The following is a 22,408-nucleotide window of genomic DNA, read 5'->3' as shown; positions in this document are numbered from 1 at the left end:
TGGCTTTCTATGAATAACAAATCTAAAGTTAGGGAAACAGAAGTACAAACACTGAGGTGAAAAAGGAAAGTAGGGAAGTTATGATTACTGGGAAAATGGCCAAGGATGAAAAAAATGATGAAAAGGAATGAGAAGCAAGGTAAAATGGAAGTAAATATCTTCAGCTGACAGGATTTCTGAATTTGCCCTTAGAAAACTTTAAGTAGGCTGTATTTCCTATGTGAGGTTTCAATCAATTAAAGGAGTCAATAAAGTATGGAGAGCTCACAGAGACATGGCTCAGTAAGCAACAGAGATCAAAAACTGAGCCATGTTTTAAGATTTAACATAAGGCCTAAAATGTGGTAGAGGAAACAGGTGGAAGAAATGTGGCATTCCCCAACTACTCTTGATTCTATCACAGGAAAGGTTTAAGAGGAAAGGAAATAAGCATCTCTTTCAACCTTAGCTCTCAACCTCAGGAAGTCTCTAGAGGTGCTGTAACAGGGGCAAAAGACACAAGATGTTCACACATGAAATAAGCTAGTCACCAATAGCAGTTGTAGACAATAGGGAAGGAAACAAAGTTGGTGCTAAAGCAAAAGTTCCTCCTGACACATGATCAAGGAAATCCCCAGATTCCTCAGTTGGAACGGAGCTTCTTGGATTAGATGACAGTTAACACATACTCTGTTGTTAGTTCAGAAATGTCAAAGAGGTAAAATTCAAAGTTAGTTTAGAAATTTCAAACAGTGATCAAACAGAAAAGCTTAGTAACTCTCAAAGTTTCTCTAAATTATGACAAGACATATTAACACATAAGAACAAAATATTACTATACTATAATAACTACTCTTGCAAAGTCTTTTGCAAGCACTCAAATACTACTGAATAAATTCTAGTAAAATTTAAACCTACTTATTCCAGATCCTACTGGACCCATGTTAGAAGCTCCTATTCTTCCTGCAATCATTGCACTGCCTAAACAAGGATGGAAAGATACTAATTAATTGGAAGAATCATATTTTAAAATTCCCAAGGTACTATGCTCTCAGCTGTACAGTAACCAAAAAGTGTACGTCTTCTAAAAATAGGTTCAAATATGTAATTTACTGAAAAAGAGAGCTAGTACATTAAAATTCCTAAAGTGGTTTTCATCAATAAATTACATGAAACATTATCAATGTCCAATTTTTCACAAAAAAAGGAAACAGACTTTGAAAAACATAATCTGCAAAAAGGAAAAGGAGAAATATGCAGCCAGCCCTACCAAGTCTACCAAAGGAATCTCCAAAGCCTCGATTTAATCCAATATCACCACGTCCAAAATCTCTCTCCATGCTACTAGTCATCGCACCACGGTACAGCTCTGAAAAGATTATGCAACAAATTAACCCTTTTTCAAGTGTATCAGTACATGGTAATCCATTTAGGAACATAATGAAAGTAAACTGAAAAGATGACAAAAGTCACAAATACCAAAAAGTCTGTGATTTACCAACTTACCTCACATGCCATATGATATCCCCCGTCCTGTTATGCCTGTCTCTACCCGCCATGCCCCATATGCCCTCTGGAGACCTCTACAGTGCCCATTCCTACATTTACCTACCTCCCATTCGGCCAACTCCTCCAAATCCTCCCATGCTATTCATTGCTTCCAGACCACCAAACCCAATTCCTACGGAATAAAGATTAATTTTGAGATTTGACTATTAGCTATATAGCTGAAAGGTACATGTTGTAAATGTTATGTCTCACCAGTAAGCTCTTCATCCACTCTACCATGTGCAGGGGCTTAACACATCATTTCCCATCTCTTAAGTATGTACTAGGCTCAGTTTCTGCTAGCAGCCTTTAGGTATGAGCCAACAATAAACTATGACTTTTTTTTCCCTTAGAATTTTCAACACAGCTTCTAATTTACTAAACATGGTACTGGCTACATACAAAAAACAAATGCTTATACATACCTCCTCCAATTCTATTCATTCCTCCAAAACCTGGACCATCCATTCCCATACCTCAAATAAAATACATAGTATGTACGTTCAGTCAATCTTATTTTTAGGACTAAAGAATGACATAACATAATATAGCAAAAGATACCATTGGTCTAGTCATGATGGAATGCTAGAGAAGCAGTGGGGCACATGTGTGAGGCTTTAAAGTGCTATGTACAGCAGCTGTCTAATCATGAGTCTTCAAAAAGGCCTCTATGAATATTTATTAAATAAGAAAACAAAATTCACTGGTCACACATTCAAGCAGAGAATATCTAGGACTAGGTAACTGTTCATTTTTTTTTCAACACACACACACACACACACACACACACACACAAGTATCACCACAGCAGATTTAGAGATCGAGTCAGAAAGTAAGGACTCCTTTCAACATGGCAGCTAAGGGAGCAGTAAAAAAAAACAAAGAATAAAAAAGCCTTTGTTTAGGAAGGTAGAGGGCCTAAGAATAAAAGTTTCTATTTCATTCAGACCAATTACCATAGCTACACTGATTTTTTAAAGTTTAGCTATAGCATCTCAGCAAAAAACAGGAATCTGAGAGCATTTAGTACTCTATCAATTAAGACACAGTTCTCAAAGTATGGTCTGGGGTCCAATAAGTCAAAACTGTTTTGTTCATCAAGTAATATTAAGATATTATTTGACTGTTTACTCTCATTCTGTCATGAATATAAGGTGTAATTTTCCAGAAACTACATGATGTATGCAATATAACAAACGAAATGCAGAAGCAGATATAACAGCATGGCTGTCTTGCCTTAAACCAAACATTAAAGGGATATCCAAAAAGATAAAACGATGCCACTCTGTTTACTAATATTTTGTAACAGAAAATAAAACATTTTCTTAAAAATTATATTTATGTTAATACAAGTCGATAACTGTTATTTTAAATAAATCTGTAAATATTTTTGAATTTCTAAGTTTTATTTCCTAACACAGTAAATACTGACAAACACAACCATGTCAACAAAAGCACTTTGGGACCGCCACCAAATTGGAAGAGAATAAAATGGTTCTGAAACCACAAGGTTTAAAACTAATCTTCAGAGACAAACTGTAAATTAGTCCATGTAAAGAGCCAAACAGCTCTCTGAAAAGCTACCTTCCCAGCTATAAATACAAATTTAACTTGCTTTTGATAGGGTAGCATTTCAGCCATTCCACAAATACTGTATATCCATGATACACGAGACACTATGTTAAACATTCTCCTCCTGCCTCAAAGACATTTTAAAATCCAAAGTGCTAAACGGCTAGCTACAACACAGCTGGCCTCAGAGGAACCCTCTTGACCTTTGCTCACTCTATTTCATGTTCTCTGGTCTCAAGGTTTCATTCTTTTTTTAGGCTAAATGACATCCTAAATATTCAACTATAAAACAGAATCCTTTAAACACTACTACAAACTAGTAAATGTAAGCTTTATAAATTTAGCAATGTATCATTAAAAAGAAATAAGAAAGGGAGAATACTCACCACTTGGGCCTAAATTTCCCATTACACCACCTATATTCAACTGGCTGGCACTAATAGGCTGTCCACCTGGACCAAGTCCCATTCCAATGCCTCCAAGACCACCTAAAACACAAATGAAAATGATATTACCAGCCCATATATGATTAACTAACTGGCACTAAATAAATTCTTTAAGCTACATGCCTGTCGTAATATTGCCAAAATTTTGCAAATTTGCAAGTAAGAGCACTGGTTCTTGTTTTCATCAGAATGCAGCACAGTGAAGAAGCCTCACTATAACACTATTTATTAATGAGAAGTATTTTATGAAGCAGACCTACCTTCTATCCTAGTTTCAAGGCATTCTAAAAAGGACTAATCAAATACCAAGAGGATTTTGAATAATATTATATACCTTATAAATGGTATACATATCTGAAAATGAGAATCTTGCTCGAGTTTGTAAAACCACTTAAAATAGAATTACGTTTAAGATGGTTCAAATCCAACTAAAAAGTCAACAACAATGAAAACAAAATATTGAATAAAACAAATGTTACATTACCTGGTTTTGTCCATGACATATTTATTTACTTATATGGCACCTTAAGTGTTTTCACATCTATTTTCCACACAGGAGGAAATTTCTGAGACTTAAGTTACTTGTATAATGCCATTTAGCTATGTGATTAAGGTAGGACTACAATTTAAGTTTTCAGTCTCTAAATCCAGTATTCCTTTTACTACCTCTCTTAAAATAAACTAATCAAATTTGTTGAAAATAGACTTTAAGAAGTTAATTTGATGACCTTAAAGACTTAACAGTTGAGTGGGAACTATTTTATTTTACTATATTAAATCTGAGTATGTTCTTGCTAGCCAATGTAGCAATTACGAGGTAGGGGCTGAGAAAACCATACTATATATATATATATATATATATATATATATATATATATATATATATGTATACACACACACACACACACACACACACACACACACACACAAAATGTGTGTGTGTGTTTTAAGATAAAATACAGAAGCATGCTGTGTAATTGAAAAGATCAATGCCATCTGGTAAAAGATAACAGCTCAGTACCTAAAAATGGTCTAACTGAAAGCAACAGCATACTTGACTATCAACAATACTCTCATGTCTATACCTAGGACTCATATTTTCATCTCTGAAATCATTCTTCACTAAAAGGAACCAGGACTCTTTGAGACTAGGCCAATCTCATATCTCTATGACAAAAAAAAAATCTTCACAGATCTGGGAAATCATGCTTTCACCAAAAGTAAGAGTATAGGCATCATTGGCAGTAAGGAGGCTCCCATTTGACAAGTTACAATAATCTGAACAAAAGAAGGGAGGAAGGGAAAAATAGGGACATTAATAGTGATTAACTAGAATAACAAACTAATTCTGTCAAAGTGTATGAGTTCATATTATATCTCAATAAAGAATATATAAAAATGTGAATCTCAAAAAGAAGAGATATAGAGTAAGTCTGAATACAACAGAGAATATTTTTTATCTAAATAACTAGAAGAGTATTAATAGTGGAAAAGTAAACTGGAAGCCCCAGCAGAAAGCCAGGCAGAATCTCGAAAGATGACACTCTAAGTGATAAGGTAAGCTTGGCTGAGGCAGGAAAAAACTGCCCTATAAAGAGAGAAAGGGAAATACTCAAAGACACATGAACTGAGAGTTTTCCAGAGTTCACTTAAAAAGAAATTGAATTCTTCAATTGTGAAAGCCCAATAAAAAGTAATTCATACCAACACTGCAGAAAACTGCATACCAAAGACAAATATCTTAAAATCAGCAACATGAAGAACACAGCTAACCTGTAAAGAAAGGACATTTTAACTGGTAGCTGACTTAATAGCAACAATGGAAGCCAGAAGACTGTGGGGTTTTTCAAAGTGCTGAGAGAAAATAACTATCAATCTTAAACTGTATAACCAGTAAAACTACCTTTGAAGACATTTATGACTATCCAAAATTGAGACAATTTACTAACAACAGATCCTCACTGAAAGAGCTTTTAAAATATATGCTTTGAGAAAAAATTAGCGCCAGGGTCTGTGAGAGTAGAGAAAGGTAAGCCAAGAAAATGGTAAATACTAGTAATGCCTAATTTGTGGGCATGAAAAAAAGCAATACAGAACTAAGACAATGAGCAATAACGGCATATAATTCAATAGAAAAAGTGATTAGAATTAAAGCATTCAAAGGTCACTCTATTACTGAGTAAAAGAATAATTATATTAACTTCAGACTTCACAGATATATTACAAATCCTGGCTAACCACTAAATGAGAAAGCAAGATAGGAGGAAAATATCTGTAAAAAGCACAAAAATAGAACGTAAAATAATGGGAATTAACCCACATAAATAATAAATGTGAATAAGCAAAACAAAGCTGTTATAACTATATCAATATTAGATAAGACTTAGTTACTAAAGATAAAATCACTCTTAGTGATAAAATTTTGATTCATTTGGAAAATATATCAGTTCTAAACTTAGATGTACTTACTAAGTTAGTGTCAAAATATTTAAAGTAAAAACCAAAAAACAAACAACAATAAAAAGAAAATCCAACATTCTAGTGGGAAATTTTACCATATACATCTCTCAGTAATTGACAGCCCAAGCACACATGAGGATTAGTAGTGATGTAAATGTAGACAATGTAAATGGATTAACAAACTTGATTTAATGGACATATATAGAACACTGCACTCACCAAGCACACCTAGAATATGTATTAAAAAAGTGCCTGATATTAGACCATAATACAAAGTCCAAATTATTCCAAAAATCACAATCGTATCTTCTCTGGCCACAATAAGTTAAAAATTAACAATGAAAAGCCCCATACATTTAGAAATTCAAAACTGCATAGCTTAAAAAGTCATAGTAGTAATTTAATAAAAATGAAATCACAATAAAAATACTCCACAGCAAAACTTGTGTGCAACGGCTAAATTTATAGTTATAACTACTTTTATTAGGAAAGAGAGCCTACAAAACTAGTGAAGTAAACAGTCAACTTAAGGAATTTGGACAAAAATATGAAACTAAACCCCCAAAAATAGAGAGAAGAAAATATTAAAGAGCAGAAATTAAGATGAAACTGAAAGCACAAATAAAACTGAAAAATCTCTAAGCAAAACTGACCAAGAAAAAGAGAAATTACAAACCTTCAGAATTTATCAGAAGAAAGAACTATAGATGTAGAGGAAATTTAAGAGGGTATTTTATGCCAATAAATCTGAAAATGAACAAAAATAGTAAAAATCTTAGAAAAACAGAAATTACTGGGGAGCCTGGATGGCTCAAGTCGGTTAAACACCCGACTCTTGATTTCAACTCAGGTCATGATCTCAAGGTCGGGAGCTTGAGCCCCTCGTGTGGGGCTCAGTGCTGAGCCTAGAGCCTGCTTAAGATTCTTTCCCTCTTTCTCTGGCCCCCCCACTCAAAAAAAAAAAATTAAAAAGTTAAGGAACTAGAGCTACATCAATATAAATGCATCTCAAAAACAGTATTAAACCAAAAACAGCAAGCTGCAGAATATATACAATAGGATGTCACTCACCCCAAATATTAAATCCAGCAAAACCATTAACTATAATGTTTGTGTATGTATAAATGTGTATCCAAATGACTAAAACTTAAACAATAAACACTATATTCATAAGTTGTTTCCTCTTGGTATGGTATCTGGTGGTCAGGAGAGAGGGGGAGTCTCAACCTTATCTGTAAAATTTTATTTTAAAGGAAAATCATCTATAACAAATATGGCCTACGATAGCTACATGATTAATTTTATTTTTGTCTGTATATTTAAAATATTTTATCATTAAAAAAACTTAATAAAAATCAGAGAAGGTACAGTAAAAGAGTAAGAAGAGCTAGTTTTTGAGTGTTTACATTATTCCAAAACTGTTCTAAGTGCTATACATATATTAACTCATGCAACACTCATGCCAACCCCATGATATAGGCGCTATCATCCTCATTTTGCAGATGTAACACTGAGACAAAGATGTTAAGTACATTATGTTTTATAACCATTTGGAAAATAATTCGATAATACTGATTAATATGCACACCTGAGAACTTGTAAATATACTTGAAAGAAATAACCAAAAACATACCAAATATTTGTATACAGAAAGACATGAATTACTCTGTTGGCAATTAAAGAAAAAAAAGTTAAAACAAATAAATATACCTAACATTACAGTGAAATACTTAGGGAGCATCCATACAATGGACTATTACACACCCAATAAACATATGCGAAAAGAATTTTCCAACACGGAATACTTCAGATTAATGTTAAAAAAAATTATTTATATGGTAGTACTCAACTATGTAAAAAAAACCCTAAAAAGACCATAAAAAATACAGAAAAATATTAAAATGGAGACTACATGTGGTAAAATTAAAAGGACTTCTTTTTCCCTTCATGTATATGAACTTAACAATTTTTTTAGTATGTATTGCTTTTGTAATAAGGAAAAACCACCAAAAAGAAAAAAAAAGGTACATGTTTATCTTCTCAGTCTTCCTCAGCAATCATGACAAACTGTCTCTATAATGCCAAACTAATCCTAAACTGTGGGCAATTTGGGATATAGGTGCAAAAATAAGGAGTTTTGCTTAGCATATAATAAAATTGAAAAAATATATAGCCTGCTCTGCTTCTAATAATAACTTTTACTTACGTGGTAACTGTGGTGTTTTACTATCATGTGAGCGGTAGTCTTCATGAGGGACAGACTTGTCATCCTAATTGCAAAAAAAGTTTATTGTGTGGTTAATTCATAACTAAACAGATCTGCAATGCAGAGGAGAGCAGATACAAGTTTGAAGAGGTGGGAGGTTGAAGTGATATGGAGGAACTCACCATTTTCACATGCATAGGTCTATCAAACAAAAACTGCCCATTGAACATAGCTGTTGGTTTGGTCAAGGAAAACCAGTTGACTATAAAATTATACTTGAACACATATTTTTAATAATCTTAGAGTCAGGCTACCTCTAATAATTTAATCAACATCTTTACTATTTTACTTATTTTAGTCTCTTCCATATACTCAAAGAAAAATCTTGAAGTCTTTGCTTTATACTTTTACTTTATGAATAAAATATAATCTTGTAAGTCAACCACTGGGGGAAAACTTCATTTAAAGCAACTGCATTAATGCACAATGGATTACATTAACTGTCGACAGCGGATATACATACAGTTCATTGTGGCAGGAAGAGAAAGTAGAAGAGTTCATACCAGGCTTACATAATATGGCTAATTCAAGTTTTAAGAGTGACTTTAGTACTTGGACATAGTAAAGGTTTTATGTGCTGGAGACTAAAGTCTAATACATATTTCCAAGCCAGACAACTTTAAATTCCATGACCCCCACAAAATGGTATCAAGCTCTTCAACCGTATTAGATAGCACTAAACTGTAAATCAGGATACAAATTGCTTGAACTGCTTCAATTGCTTGTTCAAAAGTGACTGTGCCCATTCCTCTGCTCTTGCCATCTTTGTCTTCTTTAATATCTGCCCGTTTTACAGTTCCAGCTATGCTGAACACCTCCTTTAGCTTCTTCCAACCAACTTTGAAGTCAAGCTTAACATAAAATTACATAAAGTTACATACCTAATAAACCCCTCTCCCCATTTGTAAATAATACAAACAAATCTTTTCTCAACTCTAAAAGCTATAAAAAAACTATACTTCTTGGTAGATGGTACATCAACAACAGTATTCAAATAAAAACATCTTAAGTTGTTTAAAATCAATCAAGCTTCACCCAACGTTGTTCCTTATCCTTAATTTTTTTTTTAAATTTCCAAAACAGCCTCTTATCTGCTCATCCTGTTTTGTACATGTGAAACTTGCTCATCTATTTTTACTGAGAGAAATTCAGATTTTTGAAAGTACTGTTGATATCACTGACTTTCAAAAGCTTAGAACAAATGACAAACCAACTACAATGTGCACATTCACAAATATCAAATATCAAAGCTAAAGAAAGAAATCCATTTACCAATATGAACAAAAGTCCCATATAATGAAAGTAAACATGTTCAAGAACTGCATAGGTATTTGTAAATTCCACAGTTCACTTTTAAAGAATACTAAATACTCATATTTACACTTTAACCTTATATATGTGTGTGTATATATATATATATATATATATATATATATAGACTTAAACTGGGTTTGAGTTCCAATAATTACTGTTTCACTTACTTTCATTAAAAATCAGCAAAATGTTCTCTAAACCTACAACCCATTCATCTAATTTAATAACCTCATGATTAGAACTGAATATCTGAATGACAAAATTTTAGACTAAAGCTTAAACTTACATTAGCAACAAAAATTGTGGAACCAAGTCTACCAGCCTGCAAATTACTGATAACCTCAGGAGGAATGTTTGGATTATTGAGAATGGAAGGTGGTAAATTCATCAACCCCGATCCCATATCGGGTACATGTCCTCCTGGAAATGATCCTCCTGTTCGTTGCAATGCCCTACGAGCATTTTCTCCATCAGGATCCTATAACACACATTGAATGTTAAATACCACTAGATACATCAGGTAATATGTATCATTAAAATAACAACTTCAAATTCTACAGTAGCTATCCCAACTGGCTCAAATTATTGGCCCTCTTGAAGAGTGAGCTTTTTTCTTATCCAGAGAATTCAGTCCCATAAAAACCTGTGGACAGACAAAAGATTTCAGTCTCCAGGGGTGTCAATTAAATACCCGTTTCCAATCACTAAAGTCACTTAAGAACTTGAAATTAGTTTAATTCTGCCCTTATACTAGGGTTCAAATACATGACACATATGCATAAATATATATAACTCAAAGAGGAACAAAATACTGTACTTACTGTGACTCTTTTCTTGCTAAAATGCAGTAATGGTGAATTCTCACCACTGGATGCCCAAGGCAATGCCAAATCAGACTAATTCAAAGCTTTTCAACAGTGGAACAGACTGTTACAAAACCCAGGAATATTGGGGTAAAGGGGAACTATTATAATGTGTAAGTTTCATTCCTAAACAAAATACAATTACCCACTTTCCAACCTTTTTCCTTTCTCAACAATGATTGTGATCTGACAATGGATTATGATCTGAGATGAAGGGGGGGGGGGGATAAAGAAAGGCTAAGTGTCCAAGCAAATGATATTAAAAACTGCTTTAAGTTCATTAACTGTATAAGAGAAATATTCTACCTTTAAACAAAACAAAAATAGTGAGTTTAAATGTACTTCTCACTTATCTCACCAGGTGGAATGCAAAACACACACAAAAAACACATAAACACACTGATAGACTATTATCTGCAATACCAAATGACAATGATAAATGTAACCATCAACTCTATATTGCTAGTCTCAGTCTGGGAATATTAATAAAAAGAAAGTTGGATGACCTTAATAAATTCTCTAGGAAGGCTGGGAGAATAGAAGGTGAAAAACTAAATGCAGGGGCACCTGGGTGGCTCAGTCGGTTAAGCGGCCGACTTCGGCTCAGGTCATGATCTCACAGTCCGTGAGTTTGAGCCCCGCGTCAGGCTCTGTGCTGACAGCTCAGAGCCTGGAGCCTGTTTCAGATTCTGTGTCTCCCTCTCTCTGACCCTCCCCTGTTCATGCTCTGTCTCTCCCTGTCTCAAAAATAAATACAACGTTAAAAAAAAAATTAAAAAAAAAAACTGAATGCAATTAATAAAGGTATACTAGCTTCCAAAGTATTTTTTCACCATGAAGAAATAAAGAGAAATACAGAAATAAAGAAATAAATGTTTTGAAAAATGCTGCAAAATTTTTAAGTTAGTAAATAATAAATGTTTCAGGTCTAACTAAAGCTTCAAAAACTTGCACAAATCGAAAATTTATGATAGTGGTTACCTATGGAGAGAAGGAGGGGTAGGGGTAGGGGAGGTGCTTCATAAACTATTGAGATACACTGTTGTCCCTAACATCTTAGTATGTTTTGATTTGTCTTTTTATATTTTTGACATATATATAAACATATATACACACAAAAATACATACACACATATGCATAATAAAACGTAAAACATATATAAATACAATTCATCTAAAACAAAATAGCCACTATATAACATGGTTTTTATTCCTCTTTTCCCCTTGGAGGACAGCCTGCCAGTCACTACCTGTTATTGCTATTAGAGGGCCTATTAAATTTTATAACTGCTCCTAACACCATTTAATATAATGAAAAAATAAAATTCTAATATCTGGTAGGGAATATTGGAAATATATTTTTTCTTAGACTCTCACTAGTAGTTTTAGCACTGAGCCCAGTCATCCATTTGTAAATCAGAAATTCCCAGGAAAGGGACCTTTAGTAATAATAATCCATAAAGTTAACTGAATAAAGAATACTTCATCATTTAGCTAGGCCAAACTCAGTTATTTTTCTCTCTTAAAAAAATTTTAAAATGGAAGTATCCTACATCAATTTGGATCACATAACTCTATTCTAGGGTCTCTAAAATATTACTGAGGATACAGGAAGTGCTAAAACTTAAAAGAACACAAACAACATAGGTTTGTCCTTTAGCATAAAAACCATGTAAATGGCTGGCACAGAGTACAACAGTCTAAACTTTCTCTACTTCCCAGTCAAAATAGGAAGGAAGGGAGGGAGGGAGGGAGGGAGGAAGGGAGGAAGGGAGGAAGGGAGGGAGGGAGGGAGGGAGGGAGGAAGGAAGGAAGGAAGGAAGGAAGGAAGGAAGGAAGGAAGGAAGGAAGAAGGATGGACAGACAAACCCCCCAGGCTCAAACAGAATTAGAGGAGTTCAGAAGCTGACTCCAATAAAGGGATTTAGAATACTTGTATTTGTTGGTAGCATGGGCTTTAATTTTAAGCTATTATCACCTCATAGTCAGAATCAAGAGACCAACAACCAGGAATATTCCCACCTTGGACTGGAATAACAACAAGCAATTATTATTACAGCTAACATTTCTTATGTAGTTATATAATATTTTGAGCACTGTGCTAAGTGCTTTATATAGTAACATCACAATTATAGTTAGTAGCTAACATTTATTAAATGTTTTACATATATTAACTGAAACCTTATAAAACTATCAGATAGCTTCTAATATCATTCTCACTTTAGTGATAAAGAAACAAAGAAATAGAGAGTGATTAAAGTTAGGTAATTTTTTAAGTAATTAAAGGTAAGTAATTTGCCCTGAGACACCCAGATTATCTGATGCCAGAGCTTGAATTCTCTACCATGTTATCTCATTTAATACTCATAAAAACTCTATTAGGTAAGTACTACCATTTGTACTATTATAATTACTGAGGTTTAGAGAATAAGTAACCTGCCTAGTCACAGAGCTAGAAAGTGAGCTGTCATTACTCAACCAAATTAAACTGTGACTGACAGTAATGCTCTACTATCAGAGACTTGCAACCTTGCTGGTAGAGACTCTTCAGGGTCCTAAAGTACATCCTCAATCATTTGTAACACAGACTTTAGCAAGAATATATACGTAACTGGTCCATGATCAAACAATTCAGGTAAGATTAACAATATGAACTAAAGGAAGAAATGAAAATGACTGCTATTCAAGCTAATCATTACCAAGGTCAATTACACTTAACAAGTGTACATAGTTTTTTAAGTATCTTCTGATTATTCTTTTGTCAATGTATTATACTACTGTTCCATACAAAGGGAACATACCCACTTTAGGGGTTTCCAAGTTCCAGTTACAAATTTCACTAACAGATTCACAAGTTTTCTCAAATTTTAATCTGGCACAGTTTCAGGGTAATTTTAACTAAAAGTGAGTATCAATTTTATTCAAATCCATAAGGTATTTGCATTATTAAGCACCCTTTACTATCAACTACAAGAATATCTAATTCTCAAGTTAAACAACACAATCTAAAAACTGAAAATGTCTATACCAAATAAAGTCAATACATAAACCTTGCCATCTTTAAATATCTGCATTTTTTAAATCATGCACCTCTGCTTATAACAACTTGGAACAAATCAAATATATAGGAAAACTGCTTAAAAGCAAACAGGAAACCATGCACAAGCAAAACTATCTTCAATTATATAATGCTTTAATAAGCATCTAGGCTTTAAAAAAAAAAAAAGGATGAGCCAGAGAAATACATCCCCCAAGATGAAAATCCAAAGAAAACATGTCTTTATATCCAAAAGTTTAAATTATTCCAAATATAAAAAATCTTACCTCTTTAATATTCAGGGGTCTTCCACTAAGATCATATTTGTTCATAGTTTCTAGCGCTTTCTTTACGAATTCTTCATCTTTGAATTCAACAACACTTAATGGGGAAAAAAATTTATAGGAAATGTTTATATACTAAATTTTCTTTTTCTTAATCAGAAGTTTAAATTTGACTTAAGAAACTTAAAAAAAATTCTTACCCACAACCCTATATCCAGGTAGATTTGTCAATATATGCAAAAGAAGAAAAGTTTTAGATTAGTAGACGAAGTTAATGGTAAACTCTAATATTTAAGTCATGAAAAGCAATTGATAACACAATCACTTTTTATCTTTTACACTTCTAGAACATAATAGCAAGTGACCACAAATCTTCTGTCAATGTTTAAATCGATCTATTTAAAGGCAGTAGCATCTAGCATTTAACAAGCTTGGAACACATATTTACTTTTAGAGGACTCTTCTTTAGGTTAAGACTAAATAAGGTATTTTCACAAATTCAATCAAAAGTAACTCAGGGAAATTGAAGGTTTCCATAAAACACTTCTTCCATTGTTACGACTATTTTCAAAAGATGTTTTATGCACAAATTGTTTTTAATGTATATCTTTCAATTTTATTAAGGTAAAAATAGGAAATAATCTCATTTTTAATTAATTTCTCTATTAGAGAAAACTGGATGCACACAATTTAACAGCATCCAGTTTAAGTATATAAAATAATCACTTATGCTAAAGAAACAAACCTATACATTTTCAAAATAATTGTCATTACTGTTCGAAGTGCCATTTGAACGTGATGACAAAGTTTTTCTTATGCACCAACTGGTTTTTGCAATATAATTGAACACTGTTAAAGCTTTCCATTGTATTCCTCAGTGTATTGCTTTCTTGTTGCTAAAAATCAAAACCTACTATCAACCAATTCCTTCTATGTCAATTTAATCATCAATGTCATTCATACCAATTGGTCAGAGCACTGCCTCTTATGTAGTCTTGCAGGCTACCAAATTAAGTTCTTCAATGTAAATTTCAAACATACATTCTGAATTAACACCTGTAAGCTATGGGCTTGTCAGAGAACTCTTAGGGAATATTATCAATGCAGTAACTTTTAGAATATCCTTGAAGACATCAAAACACAACAAAAAAAATCCTATAGTAAAATCTCTTGGCTAAGAAGAAGCATTACCTTAAAGCATTAGAAAAGTGAATGCCCTTTATGAACATTTACAAACCCATCCCTTCCAGGCAGCTAGTTTGGTTTGAATAAATGTCAGACTTGCTAGTATAAAGCCTCAAATCTTGCATAATAAAGTAAAACAAAATGAAACTTAAGTTTCCAAAAACTGGTACAAATATTATACAAAAAAGTAAACTGCTGAGGAACTTTTAAACCTCAAGCAGATTATGGCCCACAGCACTTACCCTTGATTTTCCTTCCGCATCCTTAAAGAGCTCCACGTATGTAACCTCACCGACTACATAAGACATACAAAAGGAAGATACCAAGAAACAATACATTTAAACACCAATATCTTGCTTTACTGCACACCTGTGCACAACTCTACAGAAAAGCACCTATTATTCACCAACAATCAAAACCAGACCAACATACCTCCTATCAATGGCTATGTAAATTTAACTAATTTTCTGAAATGTACATCATCCACATTCTCTAAAAAAGCTAACAACCATATTAACCTAATTCATACTACAGATCATATTTTGGCCAGCATGATATAGTTGGTGAACAAATGCACATATACATACAAATGGTCCCTTAACCTATCATATTAAAAACATCAACATTAACACTTTTCAAGTAACTTTGGTCGCCTACACACAACAGCTGTTTTAAGGTGACTTTCTACCTGAATGTCTTCAATCATGTTTGCCATCAGTAAACTAAATTTACAAGTCATGCTTCACAGCAAGCCACACACTTTCTAAATAAAGTCAATGAATAAAACCAATCAAATAGTTGTCACCTTACAACAGATACACCAATGCAAGGTTTTTTTTATTTATTAGAAGAGATCAGCCTCAAAGCCAAGTACATAGTTTGCAGGACTGTTGAAACTCAATTTTTCAAGAGATAACAAAACTAACTTTTACAAGATCAAATATTAAAATTATTTTTCCCCAAAACCAACCATATATATAAAATGAAGGTTTTCAAGTTATTCTAAAAACAAAACTGCAACAGCAGTAACGCAATTTTAAAATAGAACTGCAGAGACAGCATCATGGCATTCATGACAATGCAAACAAAATGAACTCCACAGCCAGATTCCAGAATCCACCAAGATAATAACAAAACAGCTTTTGGAAAAAAATAATCAGACCTTATTATTCATACTTTAACACGCTAATGTATTGCTTAACTAATGCAATAGTCCTTTAAAAATCTATAAAAACTTCAACTAGACAAAGCAATCACTTTAACAAAATTCTTGGTGGCATGCATATGCTGGCTCACTACTATACCACTAAAATGGGAAAAAAAAAAAAAACTTCATTTATCCGTATGACTTTGTAATGAAATTGTTGTCAAGTGAGAGAAGAGGAAAAGATTAATTCATGTGTCAAGAAATAAACAAAATTCAATTTTTTGAGTCTGTGTGGCTCAGAGGAATAAAAAAGTTTGCTTAGTTCCTCCCCCTTCTATATGAAGATAAGCCAACAGTGGGTTTATCAGGAATGGTTACCTTTTTCTCTCATTAGATCTTTAATAGCTTGCCATTTCATATCATATGGGATGTTGCTAATGAAAACTCTGTTTCGATTTGGACCCTTCTTTTCTCCAGTGCCTGAATTCTTATCTTTTGAATAAGGATGAAATCTATTGGCCTTCTTATTTCCTGAAGATTTTTCTTTTAATTCAGATTTATCTTCTTTGACTGATTCATCATTTTCCCTATGAATTAAAAACAAAACAAGAAGAAAATCTGTCATGTTTCTAATAATGGAAGCCTACATTACATAAATATTGCATATTTATCACTTCACTTCTCAAAACTCTCCACCAAGTTAGACCTGGAGAGTCAGCTTGCTTGCTTTGAAATTACCCAATGCCATTTCAGAGCAAGAATTTGGGTATATTACCAAACTTCTCATAAAGTTTGCTTAAAAACATAACTAAAATACATAGTTATGTTATGGTATCTATACATGCATACACGCCCATATGACTCTCGTAATTTTTTCTATTCCCAACTTTGATCAGGATAATTAATTAGTAAGGTATTCTAATATGTTCATACTCAACACTTTCTATGTATTAACCTATAAACTAAGATAGGGTATTTCATAGAATCATATAATTTTTACTAGTAGTTATCACCTACACAATGAGATGGAACGGAGGTAGGAAGCAGTACTTAAAAGACAACACGAATCAAAATTTTATAAATCAACTTTTTAATGAGACCCTAACTGGAAAAACATTTAATTTGTAAGACTGTAATCACAATGCGACGATCTGATGCTACCCACCAACCATCCATAACATAAAAGTATATACTTAAAGTAAATCCTATAGATAAAAATTTGGGTATATATCTTAAAAATGCAACTTACTTATCAAAAGGAATCTTCTTTCACAGAAGAAATAACAATAGGTTTTAAATCACTAATTATTCTAGTGAATCTAAAACTATTTAATTAATACTTCAATTTAAAGCAATTTTCCACAATCACATACTAATAAAAATCTCTGGAAATGACATTCACAAATCCAAAATTTTTAAAGCTTCCTGGGTTTTTCCAACAACCAACCAGGTTTCATAATCCAGGCACTCACTTATCTTCTAAGCCAACCAACTGTGGGACTCTATACACTGTAGTGCTCCACACACACGTCTTATTGTAGTCATCTGTTCCATGTGATATTGATATTTTTAGACACTACCTTTCTGAGCAGGTAACAACACAACCATAAATATAGGATGTAAAAAACTCTGTAGGGGTGCCTGGGTGGCGCAGTTGGTTAAGCGTCCGACTTCAGCCAGGTCACAATCTCGCGGTCCGTGAGTTCGAGCCCCGTGTCAGGCTCTGGGCTGATGGCTCAGAGCCTGGAGCCTGTTTCCGATTCTGTGTCTCCCTCTCTCTCTGCCCCTCCCCCGTTCATGCTCTGTCTCTCTCTGTCCCAAAAATAAATAAACGTTGAAAAAAAAATTTAAAAAAAAAAAAAACTCTGTAAGAATGAAAACTACCTGCATTGGTATGAGCAGCACCTAGCATGGTGACTGCACACAACATGTTGCTCAATAAATACTAATTTTTGAATGAACAGTCAATTAAGAACCCATGCTCATCTGGGCACAGATGGTGTTGCCGTCTGCCAGAAAAACTGCTAAAATCAAGGAAGAGACATTAGAGCCAAACTTGCTTTGCCACCTTTTCAGACCTTGACAGGGACACCTTTACAATCAAACATCTTCCCTCATCAGAAATGGCACAGCCTAGAGTAAGTCTTCACAACTGTCCCAGCTCCAGCAAGTACCTACCTGTCTGAACAGTGTGCGACTTTTGAAAATGGCAGCAAGCGGCCAAAAGGTACAGAGGCCTTTACTGTGGTTCTAAGTACAGTAGATACAAGAACAAACTCTTCCTTTTAAGCCCCCAGAGAATGTATATAGTAGACTGTAGAATGTGTATAGTAGACTGTATTCTATGAATGTTTGTAAAATAACTGTCTCTGTTTAGGTAAGCAGACATCTATATAGTCTCTAGCTAAGTATGCCTTCTCCTACCTATTTTCTTCCTGAATGAAACCAGCTGTGAAAAATGCAGAGTTCTGAATTACAATGACCTTCTATTCTTATATGAATAGAAGATGCTTATATGTAAGCATTTGCTTAAAACAATCTGATAATTCCATTGAAAAGCAATGATATTAATGTAGGATACCCTCTCCAAAATATTTATTCCAAGTATGACCAGAGAGAGCAATTTCTTCAAGTTTTCCTCACTTAGTGGCATATTAAAGGTATTACTACACTGCTCATCTATAGTGTATAAATTATCTATGGAAGGCAGACCAGTTTAATGGCTAGAGGTATGGTCTGATTATTGAGAAACAAACAATTTAATATTCAATTCCTAAACTCTTTTTATGTCATAAACACACTATGGAATGGACAGTTAAGATACAGGTGAAAGCTCTTAGGGAAATGATGCTACATAATATCAAATATTGGCACTATATCCAGAATTCCCTGTAATAATGCTCAAACTATTCACTTAAACCACCCCCTTTAATGTACTTGAAATAAAGACTGTGACTATCTTAAGTCACAAAAATGTTATCTACTCTTAAGATGGAATTATGCCCACTGAAGTTATAAATTTCTGAAAAATCAATATTCAACATCAAATAAGAAAACATAATTTTAAAACGTGGTTTTAAAAACATGCTATAGTATGAAATCTAAAATTAAGCCCAGTTCCATTCTTACTCCTAATATAATAAAAAATACTACTCTACTTCAAACACTTCACCTTGCTTTGATGCTTAATATTTTACACAACACTTTATACCCTAATGTAACTTTCAATTTCCATATACTCCAAGATGTTAATCACACAGAAAATAATGAAGAGTTATAACAATACTGCTATTTTTCCTCCTGTTCACTTAAGAAAAGGATAGCTAGTATACCATTTTGGCATAAAGGAAAAGACTAAACCTAGGGAAACATCCTTAATTTCTTGTCAAAAGATGTGAATATGCCCATGAAATTCTCTGTGTATAAGTTTCACAGTCATAAAAGTTCACTTCTGCATTTCTTAAACAAGTATTTACTGGGCCTTTATAAACATAAGGCCTTGGGGATACAAAGATGAATAAGACATAGTGGTCTCTATACTCAGTGACTATGGATTAACCTCAGCAAAAGTCATTTCAACCTTGATAAGTGGCACTCTGTTCTCTTCTAAGCAATACATATTTTAAGGCAATATTTGGTAATTTTTATAACCTCTGTGAATTCTTACCCTTAAAAATGTATGGTAGTCAAGGGTTATGTGTTAGATTGTTAACTACTCCAGTTGGTTCACAGGGTCAAAAAAAGGTTGTTGGCTTGATACAGGTAAATGTTCCTAGTTTTTCAGTATGAATGACCGACCCATGCTGGACCATTATATGGTTCTTATGGAACTGACAGTACAAGAAACCCTTGAGAGTAGATTTGCTTCTTTATTCAACTTGGGAAAACAGGAAGGTCTGAGAGATATTAACTATAAACAATATTAAAAGAATCTTCATTTGTATATTCTACTAGCATTTCTTAATTTCTTTACTTAATATTTTCCTTTTCCTCACTTTGAAGTGAAAGAGATTCATTTCCTACCTCTGTCCTCTTGTCTAGCTAACCCACAATGAGACTTTAAGAGGGATTAGAGACTTTTAGATCTGGGAGGTTTACATGCCAGCTTTATCTGTATGGACACTATTATACTAATCATACCCAAGTATAGTAGGGCTTCTCTCTGTAATTCAAGACTGTGGTTTTTGTTTAGGAGAAAAGGGTGGCAAGCCCACATTTAGAGATAAACAAAAAGCACATATTTTATCATTCCAATGCCTTCTATTAGAATTTATGAGGCCAAATCCCTGAGAGCCCATAGTTTGGCATGCATGGTAGAAAGTGCTCCCTTTCCAGATGCTCACTTACTGAGGTGCACCATTCTGCACCTAGGAACAAATTCCACCAAGGTCGAATCTGCTACACCTGCACCTCTATTCTGCCTGGAAGATGCAACCTATCCTATTCCAACCCAAGTGAGAGGAAGAGTGTCATAACTGAGCTGGGAGAGCTATCTTATCTGCGACCAATTCCTACATAAACTAGTCCAGGTCTTACCGTACTGCTTCAAACATTCTTATACAAAAGAAAAGAAAAATTATCTTTTCTATTTTAGTTTGACCATATGTTCACTGCTTTCTACTCTGAGGCATAACTGAGAGAAGGAAAAAGATGTTTTCAGTAAATTATTAACATACTTTCAACTTCAAGTTTAAAGAGCTGGGCACATGCAAAAGAATGCCTGATTCGTATCCTCCTATATAACAAGAACAATGGGGAGCATAACAGTTCCTTATAACTAAAAATTATTATGGATTTGAGTCAACTACATTCTTTCTAGACACTGATGACAGGGGCAATCTTAAAAGCGTCAGGCTTTCTTCAATTAAAAAAAAAATCTTATTTTACCATTTTACCAAAATTAAGAACAAGCCATCACACATGGAGTTCTTAAAAAAAAAAAAAACTGCAAGGCTTACAAACATTTGAGAGGGATGTGAGGGACCAAGGAACCATGCACATTTCCCTTTCTGAATAACCTCTTACCAATTCAAGGGTAACACAATGGATTTAGGCTCACAGCACATATTAAACTTCCTCTGTGGCGTGTATATATATATATATATATTCAGAAATTAATACATGTTTAGAAAGCAACAACAAACACTGAACTTATAAAGCTCAGAATGAGGCCGGGAGATCGGGGACTATTCCTTTTAAATACGTTCTCGGTAGTTAAGAGGAAATGTCCGATGATGTCATCCCTAGTTACTCCCTAGTGATGAACACTAACTACTGTACTGGGCTTTAAAAGGGGGACCATTTTCCTCCAGACAGTGGCGGCCGCCGTGCTTTGCTCAAAGGTTCTCCAGCTGGAAGTCTGGGAAGGAGTGACCCGCAGTCTCCGGCTGGAAACAGGGGAGGGGCGTCGGCCCCCCGGCTCGCACCCCGGCTCCCCGGGCCGGGGCGGGAGGGAAGGGCCTGGGAGCGGCCCTACTTGCACCTGCTCCTCCCGCCGCCTACGGCCCGGGAGCAGTTATCCCCCACCGAGGCCCAGGCCGGCTTCGGCCCCCCTCCGAGGCCAACTCCCCGCCCCCCACCTCGTCCCGATCCCCGGAGGAAAAGACAATACATTTTAACGCCATTGGAGCTGCTGCTGTGCTGCGGCGGCTGCTTCTCTGGCTCCGGCGGGTGCGGTTCTCGCCGCGGCTCGCCCGGCTGCTCCACTGGCTGCTGATGCGGACTGTCGTCGCCAGCGGCCCCGAGCACCTCGGGCTTGTCGGCGTCCGCCATCCCGCTGCCGCTGCCTCCGCCTCCGCCACGGCCGCCTGCGCTGAGGGGCTCCGAGTGCTACAATGGCGGCGGCCGGGAAAGCGGTAACGGATCCCGATTTGAAAAGGCCCCGAGCGCTCAGTTGCCCGGATCTCGCGAGAACCGGTCGAGGCTGGGAGACTGGGAGAGGGTGTGAGCCGCGTGTGGGGGGTGGGAGTGGAGGGGTAGGGGGGAGGGATGGGGTGGCGGGTCAGGGCCGCCATTGCCGCAGTCAGCCCTGCTTCAGACCAGGGAGGGCCTAACTTGTCCAGAAGCCCCTGGTGGGGCTGTGTTCTGACCACCAGCCCGCCTATCGATTGGCACCCAATGGGGTCTTCGCTTACAAAAGTCGGATCTGTGCTGGAAATCCCTAGAGCTCTGAAACCCAGGCTATTCAGTTCATTCCTTGTAGGGGCAGTTTAAATGAGAGAAGCACACACCACTTTGCATCTTTAAAGACGTCTGCAAATCTTCAGACTCGCCTTAGAAATCCTTTGAATAATGCAAATAAATCACT

The 22,408-nt window shown here is 35.0% G+C and overlaps 1 protein-coding gene across 5 annotated transcripts in view; it reads right to left on the bottom strand.

The window, feature by feature from the left end:
• The window catches only part of MYEF2 (myelin expression factor 2), a 31,379-nt gene extending 9,383 nt beyond the window's left edge, over positions 1 to 21,996 (bottom strand). Inside the window, exons 1-14 of one of the 5 annotated variants that reach the window (XM_023255393.2) lie at positions 21,713 to 21,990; positions 16,480 to 16,688; positions 15,197 to 15,249; positions 13,970 to 13,977; positions 13,773 to 13,866; positions 9,872 to 10,063; positions 8,969 to 9,122; positions 8,394 to 8,443; positions 8,212 to 8,275; positions 3,486 to 3,587; positions 1,953 to 2,003; positions 1,592 to 1,660; positions 1,250 to 1,348; positions 898 to 960 (exon numbers count right to left, since the gene is read on the bottom strand). In XM_023255393.2, coding sequence (XP_023111161.1) covers positions 898 to 960; positions 1,250 to 1,348; positions 1,592 to 1,660; positions 1,953 to 2,003; positions 3,486 to 3,587; positions 8,212 to 8,275; positions 8,394 to 8,443; positions 8,969 to 9,122; positions 9,872 to 10,063; positions 13,773 to 13,866; positions 13,970 to 13,977; positions 15,197 to 15,249; positions 16,480 to 16,688; positions 21,713 to 21,873 — 1,369 coding nt within the window. In that variant the 5' untranslated portion in view covers positions 21,874 to 21,990. Of the gene's footprint in view, positions 1 to 897; positions 961 to 1,249; positions 1,349 to 1,591; positions 1,661 to 1,952; positions 2,004 to 3,485; positions 3,588 to 8,211; positions 8,276 to 8,393; positions 8,444 to 8,968; positions 9,123 to 9,871; positions 10,064 to 13,772; positions 13,867 to 13,969; positions 13,978 to 15,196; positions 15,250 to 16,479; positions 16,689 to 21,712 lie in introns of all 5 variants that reach the window. The other 4 variants (XM_023255389.2, XM_023255392.2, XM_023255390.2 and 1 more) reach the window with 4 other exon arrangements.
• Positions 21,997 to 22,408: the final 412 nt, after the last annotated feature.

Source organism: Felis catus, chromosome B3 (assembly GCF_018350175.1).
Source record: "Felis catus isolate Fca126 chromosome B3, F.catus_Fca126_mat1.0, whole genome shotgun sequence".
Classification (NCBI taxonomy): domain Eukaryota; kingdom Metazoa; phylum Chordata; class Mammalia; order Carnivora; family Felidae; genus Felis; species Felis catus.
The sequence above is the reverse complement of the archived record's forward strand: the minus strand, read 5'-3'. Positions and strand labels throughout refer to the sequence as shown.